Source organism: Lutra lutra, chromosome 9 (assembly GCF_902655055.1).
Source record: "Lutra lutra chromosome 9, mLutLut1.2, whole genome shotgun sequence".
Classification (NCBI taxonomy): domain Eukaryota; kingdom Metazoa; phylum Chordata; class Mammalia; order Carnivora; family Mustelidae; genus Lutra; species Lutra lutra.
Genome location: NC_062286.1, coordinates 78,300,044 through 78,322,168, shown reverse-complemented (window position 1 = coordinate 78,322,168; position 22,125 = coordinate 78,300,044). Strand labels below are relative to the sequence as shown.

The 22,125-nt window shown below is 41.1% G+C and overlaps 1 protein-coding gene across 3 annotated transcripts in view; it reads right to left on the bottom strand.

Annotated features, from left to right (window-relative positions):
- CAMKMT (calmodulin-lysine N-methyltransferase) overlaps positions 1-22,125 on the bottom strand; it is a 388,588-nt gene that overhangs the window by 10,662 nt on the left and 355,801 nt on the right. For all 3 annotated transcript variants that reach the window (XM_047746722.1, XM_047746721.1, XM_047746723.1), the window contains 2 exons: positions 12,580-12,654; positions 5,642-5,705 (listed from right to left, as the gene is read on the bottom strand). In XM_047746722.1, coding sequence (XP_047602678.1) covers positions 5,642-5,705; positions 12,580-12,654 — 139 coding nt within the window. The remainder of the gene's footprint in view (positions 1-5,641; positions 5,706-12,579; positions 12,655-22,125) is intronic.

Below are 22,125 nucleotides of genomic sequence, written 5' to 3'. Positions count from 1 at the left end.
ACTATACTACTGCTCAAACACTTTCAGTGGCTCTCTTTTACCCAGATAATAAAGCCCAGTCTCTTCACGTAGTGTCCTCAGCCTTTCATAAAATGGCACCCCAAACCAAGTCTTTCCTTTCATCTCCTGCCCTTCCCAACCCTAACCCCCAAACCACACAGATTCTCACAGTCTAGCCAGGGCAAACTTCTCATGTTGATCCCAAAACACAACATACTTTTTCATGCTCTGGACCTGTGAGCGCCGTTCCCTCCACCAGGGACACTGTCTTCTAGACCCCTTCCGTGAAGCTTAGAAGCTTACTATTCAGCACCAAAGGAAAATGCCACTGCCTCTAGAGAGACCTTCCTCAGGCAGTCAGTCACTCTTTCTGGTGTACTCATCACCTTGTGTTGTAATTCCTGGTAGCGCAGGCACTAATGTGTCCTTGTAAACGGAGATTCTCCCGGCGGTCATGATCCGTGTTTACACCCACACCTCACATTCCCAGCACAGTGCCACAAACTGAGTAGTTGCTCAACAAATGTTTGTAGTATCGAGACAGAGTCCAGACCCTTGAGTATCTCCCATTCTACAGAAGGTATGAATTAGAAAGATTGTCAAAACAAATAACAACAGCCCCACTCTATGACGCAGGGCTGGGCTGTTACAAGCTGTTTTGCACTGTCTACTGTGATTCCATGTGTGTGTGTGTGTGTGTGTTACATATCCATGAGCAGATTATAAATTCTTTGGGGGCAGAGACTCAGTACCATGCATGCTGAATAAGCAGCTGGGTAGATTTCAGGAAAGAACTTCTAGAGCCAGGCCCCTACTCTGAGGGTCTTAAAACCATCTGGGGACTCTTCCTACAAACTTGAGAGGCAGGTATGGCTGAACACAGATTCTCTGTGTTCAAGAACACAGGTGGGGGTGGCGGTTTGTGGGGCCTCTGACCCAGCGAGCCAGACAGGAACAGAGGGGCCTTCCAGGACCATCTCAGTTCACTACCCTGAGCCCACACTCACAAGGCATTTCCCTGACATAACCCAAAACAGAGGTTTGTACAGATGTGTGGAGAGATGGATGTTGGATTAAAAAAATAAAAAAGGAGGGGTGCCTGGGTGGCTCAGTGGGTTAAAGCCTCTGCCTTCGGCTCAGGTCATGGTCTCAGGGTCCTGGGCTCAAGCCTCACATCGGGCTCTCTGCTCAAGCAGGGAGCCTGCTTCCTCCTCTCTCTCTCTCTGCCTGCCTCTCTGCCTACTTGTGGTCTTTGTCTGTCAAATAAATAAATAAAAATCTTTAATAAAATAAAATAAAATAAAAATAAAAAAGGAGGAAATCTCTCTGCTCTTCTAAAACCAGAGCCCACGATTTACATTCGTGGCCCTCCTTGCGTCCGGGTGAGGCTGCAGGAATGTGGCAGTTAGTTCAGGCCAGTTTCTAAAGGTTAAATGAATTCCAAGGTGATATTTTTGAATACTTGACGATTGGTTCGCAGCAACCAGCTGGAGAGCTGTCAGCACTGCGTCTCCATCCATTTCTTAATGGTTCTGAGAAAATTCACACCGTCTAGCTGGCTTGGTGTCCTTCCCCACACCGAAAGCCATTTCAGAGGAATATTAGTGGATACCATTTGTTGGTTGTCATTTCCAGGCTAAAGTTCAACTTGCAGGTTGCCGTGGCTGTATTTTAAATTACATTCTGGCCCTCTGATATCAGACACTGCTGATGTTCTTTAAAGAACACAACAGCAGGGGGTTACCTGTCAATCACCAGCAACACGGAGCCACTCACGGGAGGGAAAAAGGTTGCAGGGGGGCGAGGGGCAGGGATGGGGGGGAACATTGCTTCTTGGAATAAGTAAATTTTGCTGACTTCATTCCTTTTTAGTACCTGTTCTTTTCTTTTTGCCTTTTTGAGTTTGCTAGAAAGTTCCTTGTAAGCAGTCTGGCAGAAGTCAAGAGTTTCACAGCTACTCTCAACCCGCAAGTTGAGGAAAGTTTCCATGTGGGGCTGGCCGCAAACACTTCCTGTTGAAATCTGGGGCTTCCTGTAGTGACTCAGCAACCACAGGTACCCGTGTGGCTGAGGATCCAAGCCAAGCCAGGAGCCCACCTTGGTGGCTAGGCTTTCTCTGGGGTTGGTCCCCCTCCCTCATGACTCTGTTACAAAGAGGGAAAAGCAGGAAAACAACTCCTTTCCATCTACTTTTTTTGCGACTGGGTTGTAGGACTCCAGACCACTGATTTGCCTCAGCTAGACATCAAGGAACCCCACACCCCAAAATGGCAGACTTGTTTCTTCCCCCAGCTAGCCACCTGAAACCTCTTGTTCTCCCCTCCAGCAGTAATCGCTCCCTGCTTGCTCTGTCTGCAGTAAAAAGTGTCCTCTCCATCCAAGTAGACAGTCCTCTGGGGACAATGAGGGGCTGATGAAGGCCTGCGGAACACGGGTGCAGGGGACGTGCAGCATGCCCAGGTATATACAGAAGCCACCAAAGTCTGTGTCTAGAGAAGAGTGTATCCCCAACCCCCAACAGCATTTCTGCAAGGAAGATGCCCCCTGTGTTCTGTACTCCCCACGGTCTTCTCTGGGTCTTTTTCAAGGTGACAAGAGCTAACACAGATTCGGAGCCCATCATGCGCTAAAGCTTTCTGACACATTGGCTTGCCCCCCCCCCCCATGTTACAGATGGGGAACCCAAAAAGTGGCAAAGCCCAGATCTGCACCTTAAGCTTTCGGACTCTTGGGTCCAAGCATACCTTCCCACCGTGAGGAGGACCTAGAAGAACACAGGGTGAGAGAGGTAGTTCCAGAGCCTGATAGTGCTAGTTTGGGCCTGGAACTCGGCCCTCCTGTCAGCCAGGCCGAAGAGGTCCTTTGGACGCGTGTCTCACGTGGCTTAACCCTGACTAGCTAAGGCGGTGATAAAAAAAGAAGCAGTCTTCATTCTGGAACGCACCTTATGTGCCAGGCGCTGTGCTAGGCATTCACGTCGATAACTATTGCACTTTGGCCCAGAGGGAGGACTTATTCCTCCCTCACCCGGATGTGATGAAGCTCCGGCTCAGAGAGCCTTGCTAGCAAGAGCAGACTTGGGTCTTGTATGCAGATACCTCTGAGTCTTCCCACCCTCCACCCTAGCTGCAGACACTGGGCCTCCTGAGAACCTGAAGCATTTGGCCGAAGTGCCATTTTTCCAGAGCACCCAGAGAACGTGCTGTATCTGCCACTGAACTCGTTGAGCCTTGAATTACCAAGAACTCAGCAGCCACCAGCTCAGCCTCTGAAGTTGTCTCTTTGTGGGCGTCCTGTGGCACTTACTGCACCCAAGCCACACACCACGGAGGAGTTGTCTTGGACTCAAGAGAATGTTAAAAGCAGCTCTCAGTGTAATGGGGTAAACCTTTAATGATACCTTAGTCTTGGACTGTGATTTCCACGACACATGCACTAGCAGGGGGAGAGCCTCTGGAAGCAGAACAGCCGGTCCTGAGAGCTTGGAAGGGGAAGGGTTCAGTTTTTCCTCTGGTTACCCCCAGCTCTGGGAACCCTTCTGGCCCACTGGCACGGGAGATGGAGCTGCTGGTGGTCACTGCCAAGTCTATGTGACTCTTCTATGGCCTGCCCAGTGAAGGCCCTGGGAGTGCGAGCGGCCTGCCTCCCCAGAACTCCCGATGGGGATGAGAGTCCTGAGCAGTCATTTCAGGATATCCATGTGCCACTCACAGCTTGGGGTTCTTCTCTTATGGCAGCTCTCTGACACCTTAGGCTAGACTACCCGGCAGCCTTCTGCAGCGGCCAACCAAGAAGGGGCCCGGAGCGAGGGCCCCTATTCTCATTTTGAATGCTGCTGTCTGGGCAGGCCCCTCTGATCTGGCCTCCCGGCTCCTCACATAGAATGAGCAAGCACCACCTACCCCAGGGCCCTGCCTCGTCCTTCTCCCAGCTACGGGTGAGTATCAGCTGTCACTAGGAGGGCGGTCATGTGCGGCCACACTTCAGACAAGGTTCGGGGTTTAATAAAGGATAAGGGAGAGCTGCTAGAGATTCCAGCCCAATCTGCACTTCGGACTATTCCCAGCCTGGACGGGTTCTGTATTGTAAATCACTCACATGATTCACAAGAGATCCTAGGCAAACCACGCAAATCCCTGCAAAATGGAGTACTTGCCACAAATAGGCTTTGGAGGGTGTTGGTGAAGTACAGTTTGTGCAGCGTGAGATCCGGGAGTCCTTGAAAGCATTGTATTTATGTATGATACATTTTTCACAGAGGCCTTTATGTCCAAGAATCTCTGTGCCCTCTCTGAAAATCCTGACCTTGCAAATGCTCACAAGACTCACCCAAGGTTAACAGGGGGATGAAGAGGCCCCCAATTCCTTCTTCGACCCTCAACTTGGGCTGCTCACTCAACCGTGGCTGCAGCCATCAATAGCTCGGAGCGCGCCCCTTCCTTGCCTCAAGACCTGCTCCCCACCTCACAGGGGGAACTGAGAAGGCCAATTTAATTTAATTGATTACCACTTACCAAGCGGTGGTTACTCCTCTGAGAGGCCTATTTAAAGTTTCTGAGCTATACAGAGATAACAAAATAAAAAGCAACAGTGTAAGGCAAAGGACGATTATCAAATTGCTCTGGGAACCTTCAATGTGAAAAAGATATAAAAGAAAGATTGAAAGGTATTAGTCTCTAAGTCTCATTGAGGTCAGAAGACTAGAGCAAACCTTCGGAAAAAGACTTTCGAAACAAAACTTCAGAAAATACTTTACACACACACACACACACACACACACACACACACTGCAGTCCTTTCTCAGATAAATTTGAGTTCCTGTCTTAGACTGCATTAACATTGTTAACCTATTTTAAATTCCTATGGCACAGCAAGAGTCTTACATACTTATAAGATTTTTTTTTTTTTTAATGCATGAGCTTTAAACTCATTTTCTTACTTTAAATAGATGTATATTAACTCTCCGGTTAGGCTGCAGGACCTCCTAGCTTAGTGTAACAGCCCAACAAAATAAGAGTGGCTACAAACTCTGTAATTTACTCACAGGCATAAATGGATATATAAATGTAAAAATGTGCACAATATTTTATGCCATGCTTGGCTTCATTGTGACCTAATGTTTATAATATGTAAATAATGGCTTCCTTTTAAAGCAAAGAACTTTTAATATACAGATTCATCTGAAGTCCTTTCTCTTTGATATAAACAGAAATAAAAAGAAAAAAATACTCTTTTGCAATAAATAAATACCCAATGACAAAGGTTACCACTGAAGGGATTTAAAATGACAGAAGTCAACAGAAAACTTTCAATATCATACTTCTACTTTAATATGAAGATATTGTTATCAAAGGAAAAGACTCAAGAAATTCTTTGATAAAAATAATCTCACACTATCTTTGAAGCGGTTTCATTTATTTTACTACCCACTGTGTTCCTTATCAGAAGGCCAAGGGTAAGAAGTTTCCTAGTTATGATTAGGAAAGAATCTGATAGATCAGAAGACCCAATTGAAGTTGGACATAATAAGTATTAAAGTATTACATGACATTAATCCTGCCATTCCATTACTCTCTCCATCTTTGTGCACAGACTAATTATTCTGAAGCCAGTGTTCAGGAGAAAATAGAAACATACTTACTCTGGGCTGGAGTAATCTCTTTATTGCATCAACAAGGCTGGCTCTGTACTGGTCCAGAAAGAGGCTGACATTGAGAAGAGAGCAGAATCCAGATTAAACTGGGTTTCCAAGTCTAATGATACTAATGGAGGTAAGCACAAAGCTAATTATACATGTTTACTCAACACCAAAGGGGAGAAATTGTTCCCTTCCATTCAAGTGTCTCACTGGAAGAAAAAAAGATTGTGGTCAGTGTTATCCGACCAAAGCCAAGTCATCAACATTCAGTTGGCCAAGATTCACACACGACTGGGCCATGTGTTAATGTTAAAGGGACAATGTCTAAGCTGCTCTTTGGGGGAATCATCTGGTTGAGATGAAACACTTCCCAGCATTAGAGCCCAGTTTCTGTAGACCTGGGCCATCGGTCCACTGAGGGTACTGTGAGGTCACCATCCAGAAACTAACACCAACCCTATGATGCCCAAACCATGGAACAGATCTCAGGTAGCAATGGTTTTTGGTGGCCAGGAGCAATACTGAAGTCAGACTCAACCAGTGACCCAGGAGTAAACAGTTCCAAGAACAAAGACCAGATTTGGGCTAGATAACACAGAGGCCATGGCAACTCTGGGGTCTTCTCTTCCTTAACCTTCATGTTGATTTTTTTTCTAGTTCACTGTGATTTTTCATCTTTCTCCTCTGGTCTTTTGAGGATTTCTGTTAGTGCTCTGTCACCCCTCTGGTGGGTCCATCTGAGCCTATCTTCACCAGGCCTCATCTTGGAAGCCTGGGGAGATTTCCCTTGTCTGGGACTCGTGGGGTAGAGCTTTAGCAGCCTTGTGCATCAGCCATCCCATGAGGGGCCTGAGCCCTCCTACTTCCATTTCTAATGCTGTAGTTGGCTGTGGGCCCCTCTGCCTTGGTCTCCCTCCTCACAAAGCATGAGTAAGTACCTCTTACTCTAGGGCCCTACCTCATCCTTCTCTGAGCTAAGGGGAGCTATGAGCTGTCAGTAGGAGAGCTGCTGCGTGGAGTCACACTCAACGCAGGCAGGGTTTAACAGCACTCTGACTGACCCTTCTGCTACGTGTAGCCTCCACACAAGGCCTCAGTTTCCTGGTCAATAAAGGGCTACTTAGGCAGTAGTGGTGGGCCTTACGTCAATCATACATATTAGCTGACAAATATTTGTGGAATACCTGCTACATGTTATGAGCTGTTTTAGGCACTGGAGACAAGCTAGGAAAAAAACAAGGTTCCCATCCTCAAAGAGCTTCTGGTCTCTAGTAACCTATGCACAGCAAGTTCTAGCACAGCGTGCGTACCTAGAAGGACACCGTAAGTGTCTGCTTATTGCCTGACTAGCAGGCCAACAGGGTTTGAAATTGAGCAGCCTATGTAGAATGTTGGTTTCAATGACCCTCAAACAGGTGTATACACTCCTTGACTGGTACTGTTAAGGAAGAATCAATGGTTGGGTTAGCTGCCTCACTAATCAGATTCTCTTCCAACCAACACTCTCATTTAAGAAAGAGGAGTGGGGAGAACAGCTTATGAGAAGTTGCCAAGAAGTCAGAGCTTGGGTTTCACCGTGGCATGTTCGGTAGAAGGTTCTTCTATAAAGGATGCTTTGAGCAATGGAAAAAGAATGCTTTTAAGAGGAACTAGAAATCATGTCTAGAATGGGAACCTTATCCCAACTCCATCCGGCAGTCAGGATACCCTGATGATGTGCCAGGGGAAAATTTTCCCATCCTTCTATCAAACAATACGTAAATCCTAGAGTATAGACTATATCTAATACAAATGCTATAAAAATTTGCCCCTAAGTCATATTAATCAGTGATTAATAGTCATTAAAGGTTGTTAAGAAAGGAATAAAATTCTATCTAAGTGTCTTTTAAAGTTTTCAGGGCTATATACCTCACTCTTTAGTGGGATGATAATATCTTAAATTTTAATAATTTTAAGAATTCTGCTTTTTTTTTTTTAAACATTTTATTTTCAAGTAATCTCTATACCCAACATGGGGCTTGAACTCACAATCCTGAGGTCAAGAGTTGATGCTCAACTGACTGCGCCAGCCAGGTGCCCCTCTGGTTTTGTTTTTTAAGAAGACTATCACTGCAGGAAAATATCTCTGTCAGTTACTCGGGTCCACTGGGGACCTGGCTGGTTGGAATATATAACATTAAGCAAAAGACCACTCTTCAGTTTCAACCTGCATCCTAGGAGCTGGTAAGGTTGTTGGAAATAATCAGCCCCTTAAAAACTGAGCTTAAAACATAACCTGATACAGTACTATTTTCACTCAATGTCGGTGATGTGACAAAGATCTTAACATTGCAGGTCACTGGAGAATGTGACACAACACCCACGCACCTATTCCAAACACAAGTTATTTGAATGATGATGTTGTCCACTCTATCCTTCCAAATCAAATTTCCCAAAAGCAATTCTTAGAGTTCTTTAATAAGTCTTTAATCCCAGTAAGCTCACCTTACTACTTAGCTCTGAAGCAGAATTTACAACACTTTGTAGGATATGTCATATGAGCAATTTCAGTGTGCTTTAGCAGGAGTGATAAATAATGTCCTGAAAATTCACCCCTTAAATAAGTCCTAATGGGCTCAGAGAACAACAGTAGCTTAAGTGGATCTATTTTTAAAAAGGCTGAGTGGGTCACTGATTGGAATGGAGATACCATTGCAACTCTCCCTTCTGTTACTGATCAAAATACATCAACAGTCGATCTAGTTTGGCTATTAAAACACACACACACACACACACACACACACACACAGAGCCCTCTATATAATGCACTTGTGGCATCAACACTCGCTTTATTCCATGGATCTGAATCACAGATTTCATGACAAAGGGAAGATGCCAGGACACTTTCACTGCCTTCCTTAGAATCAGTCAGAGTGTCACACAGAGCTTAGAGCATTCCCCACTCCACTCCTTGGGAAATTAATTAGTGTAGGCGACAAGGAGGCATTTCTCGGCCAGCATCCACAGAAAGGGGGCCTCTATGTCATCCTGAAGGTGAAATGTGCTAAGTTAAATTCACTTTCCTAGATTTAACTTTCAGGAGAAGAAAGGCCTCTATCAGTATTTATCAACGGATCACTGTGGAGCTGGGACCGATAGGGGTCTGGTCTCCCTTGGGGCTCCCACATGGGGCGCCAGGTCTCTGGCAGCTTGTTTATCTTCTCTGGGACTGAGTTTCAGGTATGGGATGAAAGGGCTGGCTGCCTTTGCATTAAAGAGTTTTTCAGGTGTAAAGGTTGTGACCTAGAACTACCCATGATCACAGCATCGGGAAGAAAATGAAGAAATTCTAGAGACTGCTTTGGAAAAAAAAAATCCTTCCAGAAGAATACCTTAAAAACCAAGCTTCCTTCATCATTTAGAATAATAGGAAATAGAAATGATCCACAGTACATAGTTAGTCCAAAAACACTAAGAGAGCCAGTGAAGTGATGTAACCTTCCCCCATTTCTCCACAAAGTCTCAGACTGTGCATGCTGATGTGGTATATAGCTCAGTGCATCGGGCTATGGGTTGCATTTCAGACTTGCTTTCCAAGCCTTTAGAGAATCCAAATGTACAGAATCATGTTTATTTTTGCAGAGCTACAATAAACTGGAAAGCCATCAAACACTCACTGAAAGTGTCCCTTGGATAAACACACACACACACACACACACACACACACACACACCTTACTTCCAGACTCAGATTATTGTGATTGAACAGGAGTCTGGAAAGGCAGGCTGAAAATTAACAATCACTTGCTATCCTAAACTCAGCAAGGACAAGGCTGGACTACATTCCAGCAGAAAGGAACTCTTATATGAAATTCAATGTTAAATACGTCAACCAAGGAACTTAAATAGGCCATTTTTTTTTCCCTACACCTGTGGTTAAATATTCTAATATTTTGATGTTTGTCAACAGCAACATTTTGCAGGTGTGGCTGTACCTCGATTTTTTCCTTGTGTTTATTTCAAAATTGACATTTCACAAGTTATTTAGGAACTGTTGAACCATAAAACTGTATTTCATTGTCAAAAATGCTGAATGGTGAAATAATGACTGGCTTTCGCAGCTCTCCTCTTTATTTTATAATCTGGTGGAGCTCCTAAATGGAGATGCGAACTAAGAAGCCTGTCTCTTCTGGGAAGTAAGTTATTTCCCCCGTAGCCCACGGGCTTATGAATGTTTGAATGTAAATATATGAATATATGAATGATTTAAAGACATAAACATATCACCCAGCTCATTGTAATCATGTGCATTTTACTTGAACCACAACGAGGATTTGGAATAGGTCTGTGAATAGAGCTTGTTTTCATGTAAATGGGATCAAGCAGGACCACTGGTTAGCTATTCAGAGAGTCGGACAATGCCACCCTTGCTGGAAATGCTTCAATAAGGAATTTAATCCATGTACCTAATATTTGAACTCCAACTCTTGCTCCATATTCCTACGGCCTAATCCAGATCTCACTGACTGACAATAACCGAAGGGCGGTGTGAGACAGTGTGATCATGAGTTACGTGGGGCACCTGTTCCTGCCACAGAGGGTTTCGGGTTTCATCTTGGAGGTAGTGTCCAAAGAGAGGGTTTTTGTGTTCTGTTTTGTTTTTTTCTCCTCTATGACACTGTTCAAAAAAAAAAAAAAATGCAGCATGGTCTTCTAGGGACAGCACCCACATAATAACTCCCCGAGAAACACCAAACCGACAGGACATAAGGAGCTGCCAGAGCCGGAGCTTCACTGCTGTGCGCACGACATGCGTCTTAGAAATATCACTGTGCTTTCTAAGTTTCTAAGTAGCTTACCCATCCCTGTGAATATGAAGACAGACCATTACCAAAGCATTTCTTTTGGAAATAATATCAGCATTGCACTGAGAGTAGCTTAATGTTTCACATTTACGAATGGGAAATTATAAACAGGCTGACATTCTGGCACTTAAGACGCCAGGGGGGAAAAAAACCCCAACTTAACACCTCACGCATAGAAAAGCTTTTTATAAAATAAAACTTGGCAGACTTAGTTCGTTTGAATCTGTAAATTCTCACCTAGCTACCAGATGTGTGTGTGTGTGTGTGTGTGTGTGTGTGTACATCTAACATTGTATTCCGTGACGTATTTGTAACGAAAGCCTTCGCTGAATATGCACTATGGATATCAGTTGTCCGTGACCCTGTCGTGCGCTAGGGGAAAAGGACTATTTCTCAAACATGTTGTGTGGCTATTTTTAACCTAACTGAGAACATTAATCAGAAAAGAGCTTAAATCTTACTTCCTCTGCTTGTCTCTCCGGTACAAATAGGATGACATGGTTTGAGTGTCCATGACACAAGGTCTGACAAAGCCAGGCTGTCCTGGTATTTATGTGAAGGACACATTTACCTCGAAATCTCCTGGCCAGACCTGACTTGCACCGCGTATCTGGAGCCCATGCATGCGACCCTCGCTTAAGCCTCCAAGAAGATGCTGCCCTCCTTCCCTCTTTTCTGCTGCTCTCTGATCTGACTTCCGTGCTTAATCTGACCTAATCCTGCCAGCATTATCTTCATCTGTGCAATGAAACCTGGAGGATCCTTTCTCATATTTGGTGAGGAGAGGCATTTACTAAATTACTTGCTCAAATCATATGGTGAGGTTTTAGCTCCTTATATCTGATTAGATGAGGGATGTAACATGAGGCACAATATCATTGATGAGTCCAAAATCTGTTTCTCCCTCTTTTGGAACAAGGTTTTTCTGAAATGGGGTACAAAGACACTAAAAGGGCCATGGAAAGCTAGGGAATCTCAGCTAGAAATAAAACAGAATGCTTCTTTTCCACGGAGGAGTGTTTTTTCAGAAGAAAAAAAGAAAGCAAATCTGATTCCAATGACTTACTTAGAAGAGTTACCTATTGAAAGTTTTATTTAAAACAGTAATAATAATGACTGCCTGAAAATTTCATTTAACTTCCCTCTAGGGAAAGTCTTCTCCAGGTTCTGGATCTTATAATTGGGCTAATCAATATAATAGAACTTCTTCAGAATCTGAACTTGTATTTTCAATCTCAAGTGTTGTAAGAACATAATGAAACTACAAATAAGATCTTACTCTTAACAGAGAAAATACTTTTGAACTGTCAATGTTTCCGTACGCTAAAATAGTTATTAGTCAACATGCATGAAAGAAAATACCTAAGATTATTTGAAATAATTATTAAGATTTATCCTGTAACTTAGGATCAGACTTCATTAACAGTAAGTAGACTGAGCCAAATGAGAAGACAAAATATCTAATGTAAATTATTTTTAAAGGCAGACACCTGACAGAGATTTTAACGTTATTTGCATAACAATACAATGTAATGTTATAATTCCTATTTTGTGTATAACTAAATATCTTAATTGAAGACACTGAAAATTTAGATAGCAAACATACATTTTAAGAAAAGATATTTCCCCAAAGATATTGCACAAATACGTTTATTTGTCGGGGCACATATGTGTGTGTACACACATATACATATATTCCCTAATATCAATAGTCAGATCTCTCCTAAGAAGTAAGCTAATTGAGCTGTTTGTGTTGATAAACTCCTTTTTCTCCAGACTATTCCTCTCTGAGCCATAATTATTTGCAATTTGCCTAAGTCGTCCATTTACTGATACGTCAAGCATGAAACAGAGGCAATTCCAGAAAATGGAAATGCTTCTCAAAATCAATCTTTGGGAAATAATGTGGTAGAAGTTACTGTGTGATAGAAGACTACCTTGTAACTGTCACAGGGAGATGAATATTAATTTGTTGAGGTTAAGGTGGCTTTGTGCTTCATTTGTTGACTTTGCTTAGCCGTCAGCAAAGCAGCACAGCCCAATTACTCCAGCAAAGCTATTTTTCCTAACAGGAGTTTTATGATTTTTATGTACTTACCAGTCAGCACACATAACAATGTCAAAATGTCCTTCCAGTTGAGAGACATCTGTCTCATTATCCCATCGTAAAACGCTTGAGGAGAAAAAGATTTTAAAAAATTATACTTAGGTTTTTTTTTTAACTTTTGATTTTGAGCTATTAACATTATTTTTTGTGGCACTTGAAATTATTTAAAAGGTATATACAAATTACTGCAAAAGGTATAATAAAAAAAAAACTAGGGATGGAACTGTCTGCTCTATATTATATTTAGTCTTCAAATCTAGAAGAGGAAGCATTCTCTATTTAGATACAATAGTTAAGCTTGTGCTAGTCTTTTTATAGTTTTTTTGTAGATGAACCATAGTCATTACAATGAGTCTAGACTCTTAACATCACTGAGGTATATATTGAGATCAAAGTATTCCCCATCTGACTGGAATGCAAATTTATAAAAAGAAATTATTTGAAACTTAGCGTATATCTATCTTGCCTGCATGTCACTTGCATTTCTTATTGACGAAATGAGTGATTTGGCAAGATGGAAGAAAAAAAAGCCAACTTTCATTTGGTAGTCCTAGTTTTAGGCACATTTAAAAATTCACCCATCCTGACACTTAGTCTCCCAAAAGAGGATCAGGTTTTAAGCCTCAGATTAACAACAATAATTAATAGCACATATTTAAGATGTCTAGTTGTGCTTAGGAAGCCAATGAAAGATTCTGACTTACTTTTAATTAATAATTGTGATGATTAGCATTTTACCATCTTTAAGTATTTTAATGATTTAATAATGATCTCTTAACATCAAAACTGATTTGCAGTGTTATTTTTCAGAAAAGTAAAATTGTGCTCCTCTTTTCTTTCTTTTTTTTTTTTTAAGATTATTTATTTATTTGACAGAGAGATCACAAGCAGGCAGAGAGGCAGGCAGAGAGAGAGAGGGGAAGAAGGCTCCCCGCTGAGCAGAGAGCCAGATGCGTGACTCGGATCCAGGAAGACCCTGAGATCATGACCTGAGCCGAAGGCAGAGGCTCAACCCACTGAGCCACCCAGGCGCCCCATGTGCTCCTCTTTTCTCTTTTGATTATTATTTAAAACCAATCTGAGTGAAACCAATTAAAACCAATCTATCCAGTTATATTTGCTTATCTTGGTGGGTTATTTCTTCTACATTTTCCCAGAGTGAAAAGCCATTTGTTTGAATACAAAAATAAGTCTTACTTTGGTAAGTCCAAAAGTTCTTCCCATGTACACTAATAAACATTAGTGCTAGTGAATTTCTTAAGGTAGAAAAGATTGAACACATCACCACGAAATTATCTATGCAGACAGCACTGGTTGCCTATTCACTCATTCCACTCATTGCTACTGAGCACCTACTATGTGGTGGGCCCTGTGCCGGGCCACAGGCCATGCCTTCTTGATGGCAGCCTAGCAGGGCACGTGGACACATAAACCCATAATTCTGATGCTGTCTCCTATGTGCTGTGTGAGCATACAGACTCAGAGCTCCAGGGAGGGCTTTCCAAAAGAACCTGTCATCCTGTCACACTTGGACAAGCCTTTTTTTTTTTTTTTTTTTTAAAGATTTTATTTATTTATTTGACAGAGAGAGATCACAAGTAGGCAGAGAGGCAGGCAGAGAGAGAGGAAGGGAAGCAGGCTTCCTGCTGAGCAGAGAGCCCGATGCGGGACTCGATCCCAGGACCCTGGGATCACGACCTGAGCCGAAGGCAGCGGCTTAACCCACTGAGCCACCCAGGCGCCCTTGGACAAGCTTTATAAATGAACTCTACTGTTGTATTTGCTTAGACCTACTCGAGAGACAAGGAATGGAGGAAACCAGGAAAGCCTCAAGAGATAAATGCCCACTTTGTTTTTACATTAATTCCTCAAAAACTCCATGCACCTGTAGAGAATGGGACATAACCAATACCAACTTTTATGGAAACGCCAAGGCCTCCCATGCAACTGGGACTCAGGCTCGGTGGGAAACCAGACCTATTCAGCTCTCATCAGAGACCTAAGAGTCTTAGAGAGTTTCTGCATGAACAATCTGGTTTAAAATATACATCTATACTTGACTTTTTCCAGTCATAAAAGTAATGTACCCATTACATAAATTTTGGGGAAAAGAGAAAAGTGTTAATATTACTCATAATTTTACTGTACCATAAACCATTATTTAAAAAATGTTTCTAACACATAAGTAATTAATAAAGCACATGAACAGAAAGCATAGGAAATCCTGTGGTGGGTACTGGATATTGGATTCCTGAGGGACTTCAGCCTCTTGGTTCAACAAAGACAAACGGAGAGACGGGGTCTAGGCAGCAACTGGCTATGGACTACCACAGCAGATGTAACAAGAGTAATTCTAAAAGAAACTGAAATGCAATGTTTGGCCATGTGGACCACAACACATTCCCAGAAAGCATTTTTTCCTAGTTCTCATGAGGCTTATGGCTATGCTGCCCCCATAACCGTAAGCACATGACAAAGAGTGGTATATAGAAAAGAGTCCTGCTTTGGAGTGACAGATACACCTAGGTTCAAATTTTGGTTCCTTCCTTGACTGGCTGTGTGAACTTGGAGTTTGCTTTCCCATCTGTAAAAGGGAGATAACAACAGCCACCTTCTTGAACACTCACAGAGCACCATTCACACTGTGTTCTGCAATGGTGGTGTTCACGTAGTATACAATGAGAAGCCTGCCCCCTGGAGCTGTGCAATCAGGAGGCCTTCTCTCTTGGAAGGCAAAGGGTGACGGTGACTTCTATATTCAAGGAGCTGGTCCTTCTAACTCTTCTCTTCCAAAGACCTTGCCTTCCACTCTTCTCAGATAACTCACGTGATGATCATCTAAAGCAGTACTTTAGTTGTAGAGAAGGACCAGATTTTTTATTGTTGTTGTTTATATTCAATCTGTTGCAAACTGCCAGTTTCATAAAATAGAGCAAAAATTGATAGGCAAATGAGATTTTAAAAGCCAAGACATTCTAAGCACAAGTTCACCGATCATATGCTTGGATATCACAGTAGTGTTACGAAACATTCCCTTTCAATTTCTGAACTCACTTCATTGCAGGTCAGTAACATGCAGTTCACGGATTGGCTCCAGTATGACCTATTTGTTCCTCTTTTTTTTAAATAACTGAAACCCTGACCTACTCTCTGACCAGCCCTTTCATAGCTCATCCCTTTCAGAAGGTACTCTAATCCCAACCATTCTTCAGGGCCCCCGGCCAACAATCTGCTAGTCTCATCACCATGTCCCTATCTCTCTTCCATAACGTTTATCTTCCCTCCTTACCCAGCTTACCTCCCACAGCCAATCATTTTAATTACTTCTTTGCATATACCCTCTACTCTTTTTTCCCTTTCTTATTTTAAATTATTTCAAAATAACTTAGCTGTGACCCAGAACAAAATTTAGAAACATTTACAGGAATATAAAAACATTCAGATTCCAAGAAGGTAAAATATAAAATACCTGGGGGCAACAGGGTGACTTAGCTAAACATCTGACTCTTGATTTCAGCTCAGGTCATGATCTGAGGGTCATGAGACAGAGCCTTGTGTTGGGTTCCCCCCCACCCAAAAGATGAAATAGATGTTTTCAGACATACAAAAGCTGAAAAAATTAATCACCAGCAGATCTACACCACAAGAAATGTAAAGGAAGTCCTTCAGGCAGAAGAATATTCATACCAGCCAAAATATGGATCAACAGAAAGAAATGATGAGAACTAAAATTTGTAACTACATGGGCAAATATGTAAGATTTTTTTTTCTTATTATTTAACTTTGTTTGAAATATTACTGACTGGCTAAATAACAAGTACTTCAAGGTTTATAACACATACATAAGTAGAATATAGGGCAATAGCATAACAACTGGGAGGGAGTAATAGAAGTATACTATGATCAGGTTTTTATAGTGTAGTTGAAGTGGTCCATCACTTGAGGATAGAATGTGATAAGTTAAAGATGTATGCTATAAAACCTACAGCAACTACTAAAACAACTAAACACAATTACGGCTAATAAGTCAATAAAGGATAAAAACTAGAATAATAAAACCTACTCATTTAATCAAGGGAGGCAGAGAAAAATGAAAAGAAGAAAGAACAGATGGCATAAACAGAAAACAAAAGGCAAAATGAGTTAAATCAAACTGTATCAGTACTTGTACTAAGTAAAAATGGTTTAAATGTCCTCCAATTAAAAGGCAAAGGGTGTCAGACTGGATTAAAATGCTAGATGGAAGTATATGTGGCTTACTAAGTAAATGTATTTTAAATGGGAAGTACGAATGGATTAAAAGTGGACATCATACCAAGCAACACTAGTCAAAAGAATGCCAGAGCAGCTATATGAATGCCAGATAGTAGATTTCAGAGCAAAGTATATTACTGGATGTAAAAAGGATCACATTACAATGTTAAAGGAGCAATTCAAGAAGCAGATATAACACTTCTAAATATTTACAAACTGAGTAACAGAGCTTCTAATGCGAAGCCCAAATGGGTATTACTGCAAGAAAACACAGACAAAACCACAATTATAATGAGAAATTTCAATACTCTTTTCTCATTAATTAATTGAATTAGACAGAAAATAACCAAAGGTATAGATGATTTTAACACTGCTATTAACCAACATGACTTTAATTGATATTTATAGAACACTCCATCCAATAATAGCAGAATATATCTTTTTTTTCCCCAATTAGATATGGAGCATTTACCAAAACATACCTTTTCTGGATCATATTTTAACTTTCAATAAATTTAAAGGCATTCCAGTAATATAAAAATACGTTCCCTGGGGCACCTGGGTGGCTCAGTTCATTAGGCATCAAACACGTGGTTTTAGCTCAGGTCATGATCTCAGGGCAGTGGGATCAAGCCCTGTGTCAGACTCCACACTCAGCATGGAGTCTGCTTTTCTCTCTCCCTCTGCTCTTACCCCCACTCTCTATCTCCCTCTCAAATAAATATATAAATAAATAAAATCTAAAAGAAAGAAGTTCCTCCCCACTATGGAATTAAATTAGAAATCAATATTTTCTGTAAAATCTCCAAATATTTGGAAAGTAAATAATTCACTTACAAGTAACATAACATCCAAAGATGAAATCAAAACAGAAATTGAGAAATATTTTTAATTGAATGAAAATGAAAATACAACATAAAAAATTTGTGGGATGTATAGAGTGGAAACTAATAGCAGTAAATGTCTATATCAGAAAAGAAAGGTCCAAATCAATAGACTCAGTTACCAGCTAAATAAACAAAAACAAAAACCAAACAAACAAACAAAAAAAGAAGTAAACTCAACATAACCAGAAGAAAGGAAGTAAAGATTAGAACAGAAATTAATGAAATAGAAAACAGAAACATAGAGAAAAATCACTGTAACCAAACACTGGTTCTTTGAGAAGAGCAATAAAATTGATAAACCTCTAGCCAGAGTGACTAGGAAAACAGGGAGAAGACATAAATCACCAACATTATGAATGAGTCAAGTGGCATCAATACAGATTCTACAGATAGTAACATGACAATAAGGAATATAAAAGTTCTTTCATAAAATATATTAATAAATATAAATATATTTATAAATGTAAAAATAATATAAATATATACAAATTAATAAATATAAATATATAATATAATATCTATAGGTACAGAAGTATGTATCTATATATTGATCCTAGGAATACAGAAAGGTTAATTTAATGTCTAAAATTCTATCAATATAATTTACCATATTAATGAACTAGAAAAGAAAAACCATATGATCATCTCAATAAGTGCAGAAAGTGCATTGCCGAAGTCCAACATCTACTACTGATAAAAACTCTCAGCAACCTAAGAACAAAAGGGAACTTCATCAACCTGAAAAAAGTCATCTATGAAAACCCAGAGCCAGTATCATACTCCAATGGTGAAAGACTAGATGCTTCCTCCCTAAGCATCAGAATAAGAAAAGGACGTTTCCTCTCATTTTTAAGCATTGCACTGGAGATTCTAGCCAGTGTAATAAGACAAGGGAAAAAACAAGTCATCAAGACTGGGAGGGAAGAAGTAAAACTGTCTCTATGAGCAGGAAACCTGACCATCTACGTAGAATATCCAATGGAATACACAAAAAAAGCAAGCAGAATACATGAGTTAAGCAAGGTTGTCGAATACAAGACCAATATACAGAAATCAGTTATATTTCTTCATATAAGCAACAAATAATTGGAAACTGTAACTTCCAATTCCCTATTAAAACATTAAAAAACTCTAAACTATGGGGCACCTGGGTGGCTCAGTGGGTTAAGCCTCTGCCTTCGGCTCAGGTCATGATCCCAGGGTCCTGGGATCTAAGCAGAGAGCCTGCTTCCTCCTCTCTCTCTGCCTGCCTCTCTGCCTACTTGTGATCTCTGTCTGTCAAATAAATAAATAAAATCTTAAAAAATTTAAAAAAAGTAAAACTCTAGAAAATATAAACTCACATAAGGTGATGGAAAACAAATCAATGGAGAGCGAGGAAACTTCAAGCAGCAGAAAGGAGGGATTATCAAAGGGCAAGAAGAAAGTTTTACGTGTGAGAGACATGTTCAGTATTTGGACTGTGGTGATGGTTTCAGAGGTGTACACAATTTTTAAAACTTGTAAAATTATGCATACAGTTTAGTGGATGCCAATTTTACCTCAATAAACTGTTAAAGAAAAGCTAAAAAGGAAGTGTTTTCTGAAAGAGAGCAAGGTGTCTGCAAACATCCTACTAGGCCCCTTGGCCTATGTGAACTTTACAATCTAAGGCATAACATTCAGATGCAAAGACGAGTAAAGGATGGTTCTTCTAACCCCCAAATCATGCCCATGTGTTACCAATAATTATATTGACATTGAAGTAAAATGTGTATATCGTTTCCATTTTATTTCACCACAATGTCAAAATCATATTTCTGTTTGAAATTCATTACAAAGCAAAGTACAATTTTACAGAAAGAAATACAAAATCAATCACCATCACAGAATTCCTCATGATTTAGAAAAATCTTAACAGCTATAGGCATGGCAAACCTAGAAAGTCTAACAGATATTGCACAGCAGGAAGAATGCTGGGCTTGCAGCTAGCTAGAAAGCTCTGAGTTTGAATACTAGCTCCATCACTTACAGGCCAACTTACAGGCCAGCAGGGCTGGGAGATGCTGAGTACCATGGCCTTCATCTGCAACAGACATTAGTTGCATTGCACAATGATAAAGAATCGAATGAGCTAGAATATATGAAAATGAATTATTAGGGCTCTATAAATATTAGTTTCCTTTTCTTTACTCGTGCATTAACTTAGATTTTTTCATTCTGGCTTTGACTTTGAAGGGTTGACTTGAAATGCAAAGCCAAGTCAGTTTCTGATAGGATTCCTACCTTAACACACACACACACACACACACACACACACACACTCTCTCTCTCTCTCTCTCTCTCTCTCTCTCTCAAACAAAAGTCTCTGTTTTAAGTTTCTAATAAAACCTAACGTCAAACATGTTTAATCTAATTTGTATTTCACTGTGGTGCTCACAGGTAGCTCTCCCCTTACAGATTTAAGGCATTTCTTTTCTTACATTCCCACAGTTAATATTTGTTTACCATTATATTTGCAGACTCCTCATTGGAGAGTGAGTCATAGTTTTTAACTCTGTTGTTAGAAAGGTCATCCCTTGTGTTTTGCAAAAGTACTGTACTGATACAATTCTTGATTATCCTTGCCAAATGTAATGAGCTTAGATTTAAAAAAACAAAAACAAAAACAAAAAATCCAGTTGTCTTAGCAGCAGTGGGGAGTAGAATGTTACAGGCATTCTTCCTTGCAACAGGCTCCAGAAGCCCTTCCCACAGTTTCTTGTATCTTACTACTCAAAGTCTCTGTTTGGTTTTAGCTCACCCTTACAGAGGGTCCATTCAAGTCACTGATAGTGTTTACATAAACTGGGGAATCATTTCTCTTCTTTCAAATACTTCCCTATTTGTCACTTGTCCCTCCATTTTTCCTGATCTTTTCTAGAGTTTCAAAATGCCATATGCTAGAAGATTCTGTAATAGTGTTTTAGATCCTTGGGGAAAGGAATCTAAATCCAGAACGGAAAACCAAGAATGAAAGGGGACATTAACCTGTTGATTTCCTACCTTGGGAGCCAGTCCAACCACAGTGCTTTTCAGCACTTCTCTGGAGGCGGTGAAGGATAGAACAAAGAGGACCTGTTTCTAAGTAACAAAATGAAAATAGTCAAAGGAAACAAATAGTCTTATTTGGAAAGGAAACAAAATAATTACAGATTGTCATGTTGGGGAAGGTATACTGAAGAAGGTGGAAGGTGGAATGTGATTTTAAAGGCAGGATTGGGACAGGAGAGAGGAAGAGGAATTAAATTTTAGACACACTGTATAGGAGGCAAGAATTTGGAGGCTGGATATGGGCACCCTCCTTTTTAGCTCCCCAACATTCCAAGGCTTTGTTCTTTAAGATGACCTCACCACGAGCCTCGGGCTATCTGGTATCTTTTCCCTCTTCATCTTTTCCCTTTGCCTCTCCTCTGAAAATAAGTAGGGTTACTCATCCTTTCAAGGACAGCCCTCCCACCTATGTGCAGGATTAAACCACTCCCTTTTCCCTCTAGCTTAGTGGTTTTCAAATTTGAGCATGCATCGGAATGCTCAGTAGGTTTGTTAGATTCCAGGCTTCAATCCCAGAGTTTCTGATTCAGTAGGTCTGGGGTGCAGGGTGCCAATCAGCATTTCCAACAAATCTCCAAGTGGTGCTGATGCTGCTGGTCTGGGGAAGCAGCACTCTAGAGCTTGCTCCATCAAATCACACCCCCTGACTTTATATATTACTTAGTTCTTCTTCCTTGGCTGTGTTGGCATGCTGCCAACATGCTCCCCTCTTCCCTCAACTCTGCTTCTTCTTGCTACACATATTACTTGGCTCTTTCTGTTCACCATCAACACTTTGGCACGGGGAGTCTACTCTCATTGATTCCCCTGCCCTCCCAATCCAACCTTTCTCCCAGCAGACATGAGCACGGCTCTACAAGTTGCCAGTGATCTGCAGCGGCTACACTGCTGCTGGTCCCCCTTCCTTGACATTCTTTCCTGGACTTGCTTCTGTCAGGGAATGGTTTTATACCAATCCACCTGGCATCAGCCTTCCTGTATCCAGCTCCTTCTCTGTATCCCTGATTGGCCCCTATTACTCTGCCCCCAAACAGATATTTTCTAAGATTCTCTTCTTAGCCATCTTCTTTTACATTCCAGTTTCCATAGTTCTGCTCTAATCTCTCCGGGTTGATCTCCAAATCTTCCAGCACATTTCCTGAGATTTGAATTTTCCTTTTTTTTTTTTTTTAATTAACATATAATGTATCATTTGCCCCAGGGTACAGGTCTGTGAATCATCAGGCTTACACATTTCACAGCACTCACCAGAGCACATACCCTCCCCAATGTCCACAACCCAGCCACCCTATCCCTGCCCCTAACCCTCAGTTTGTTTCCTGAG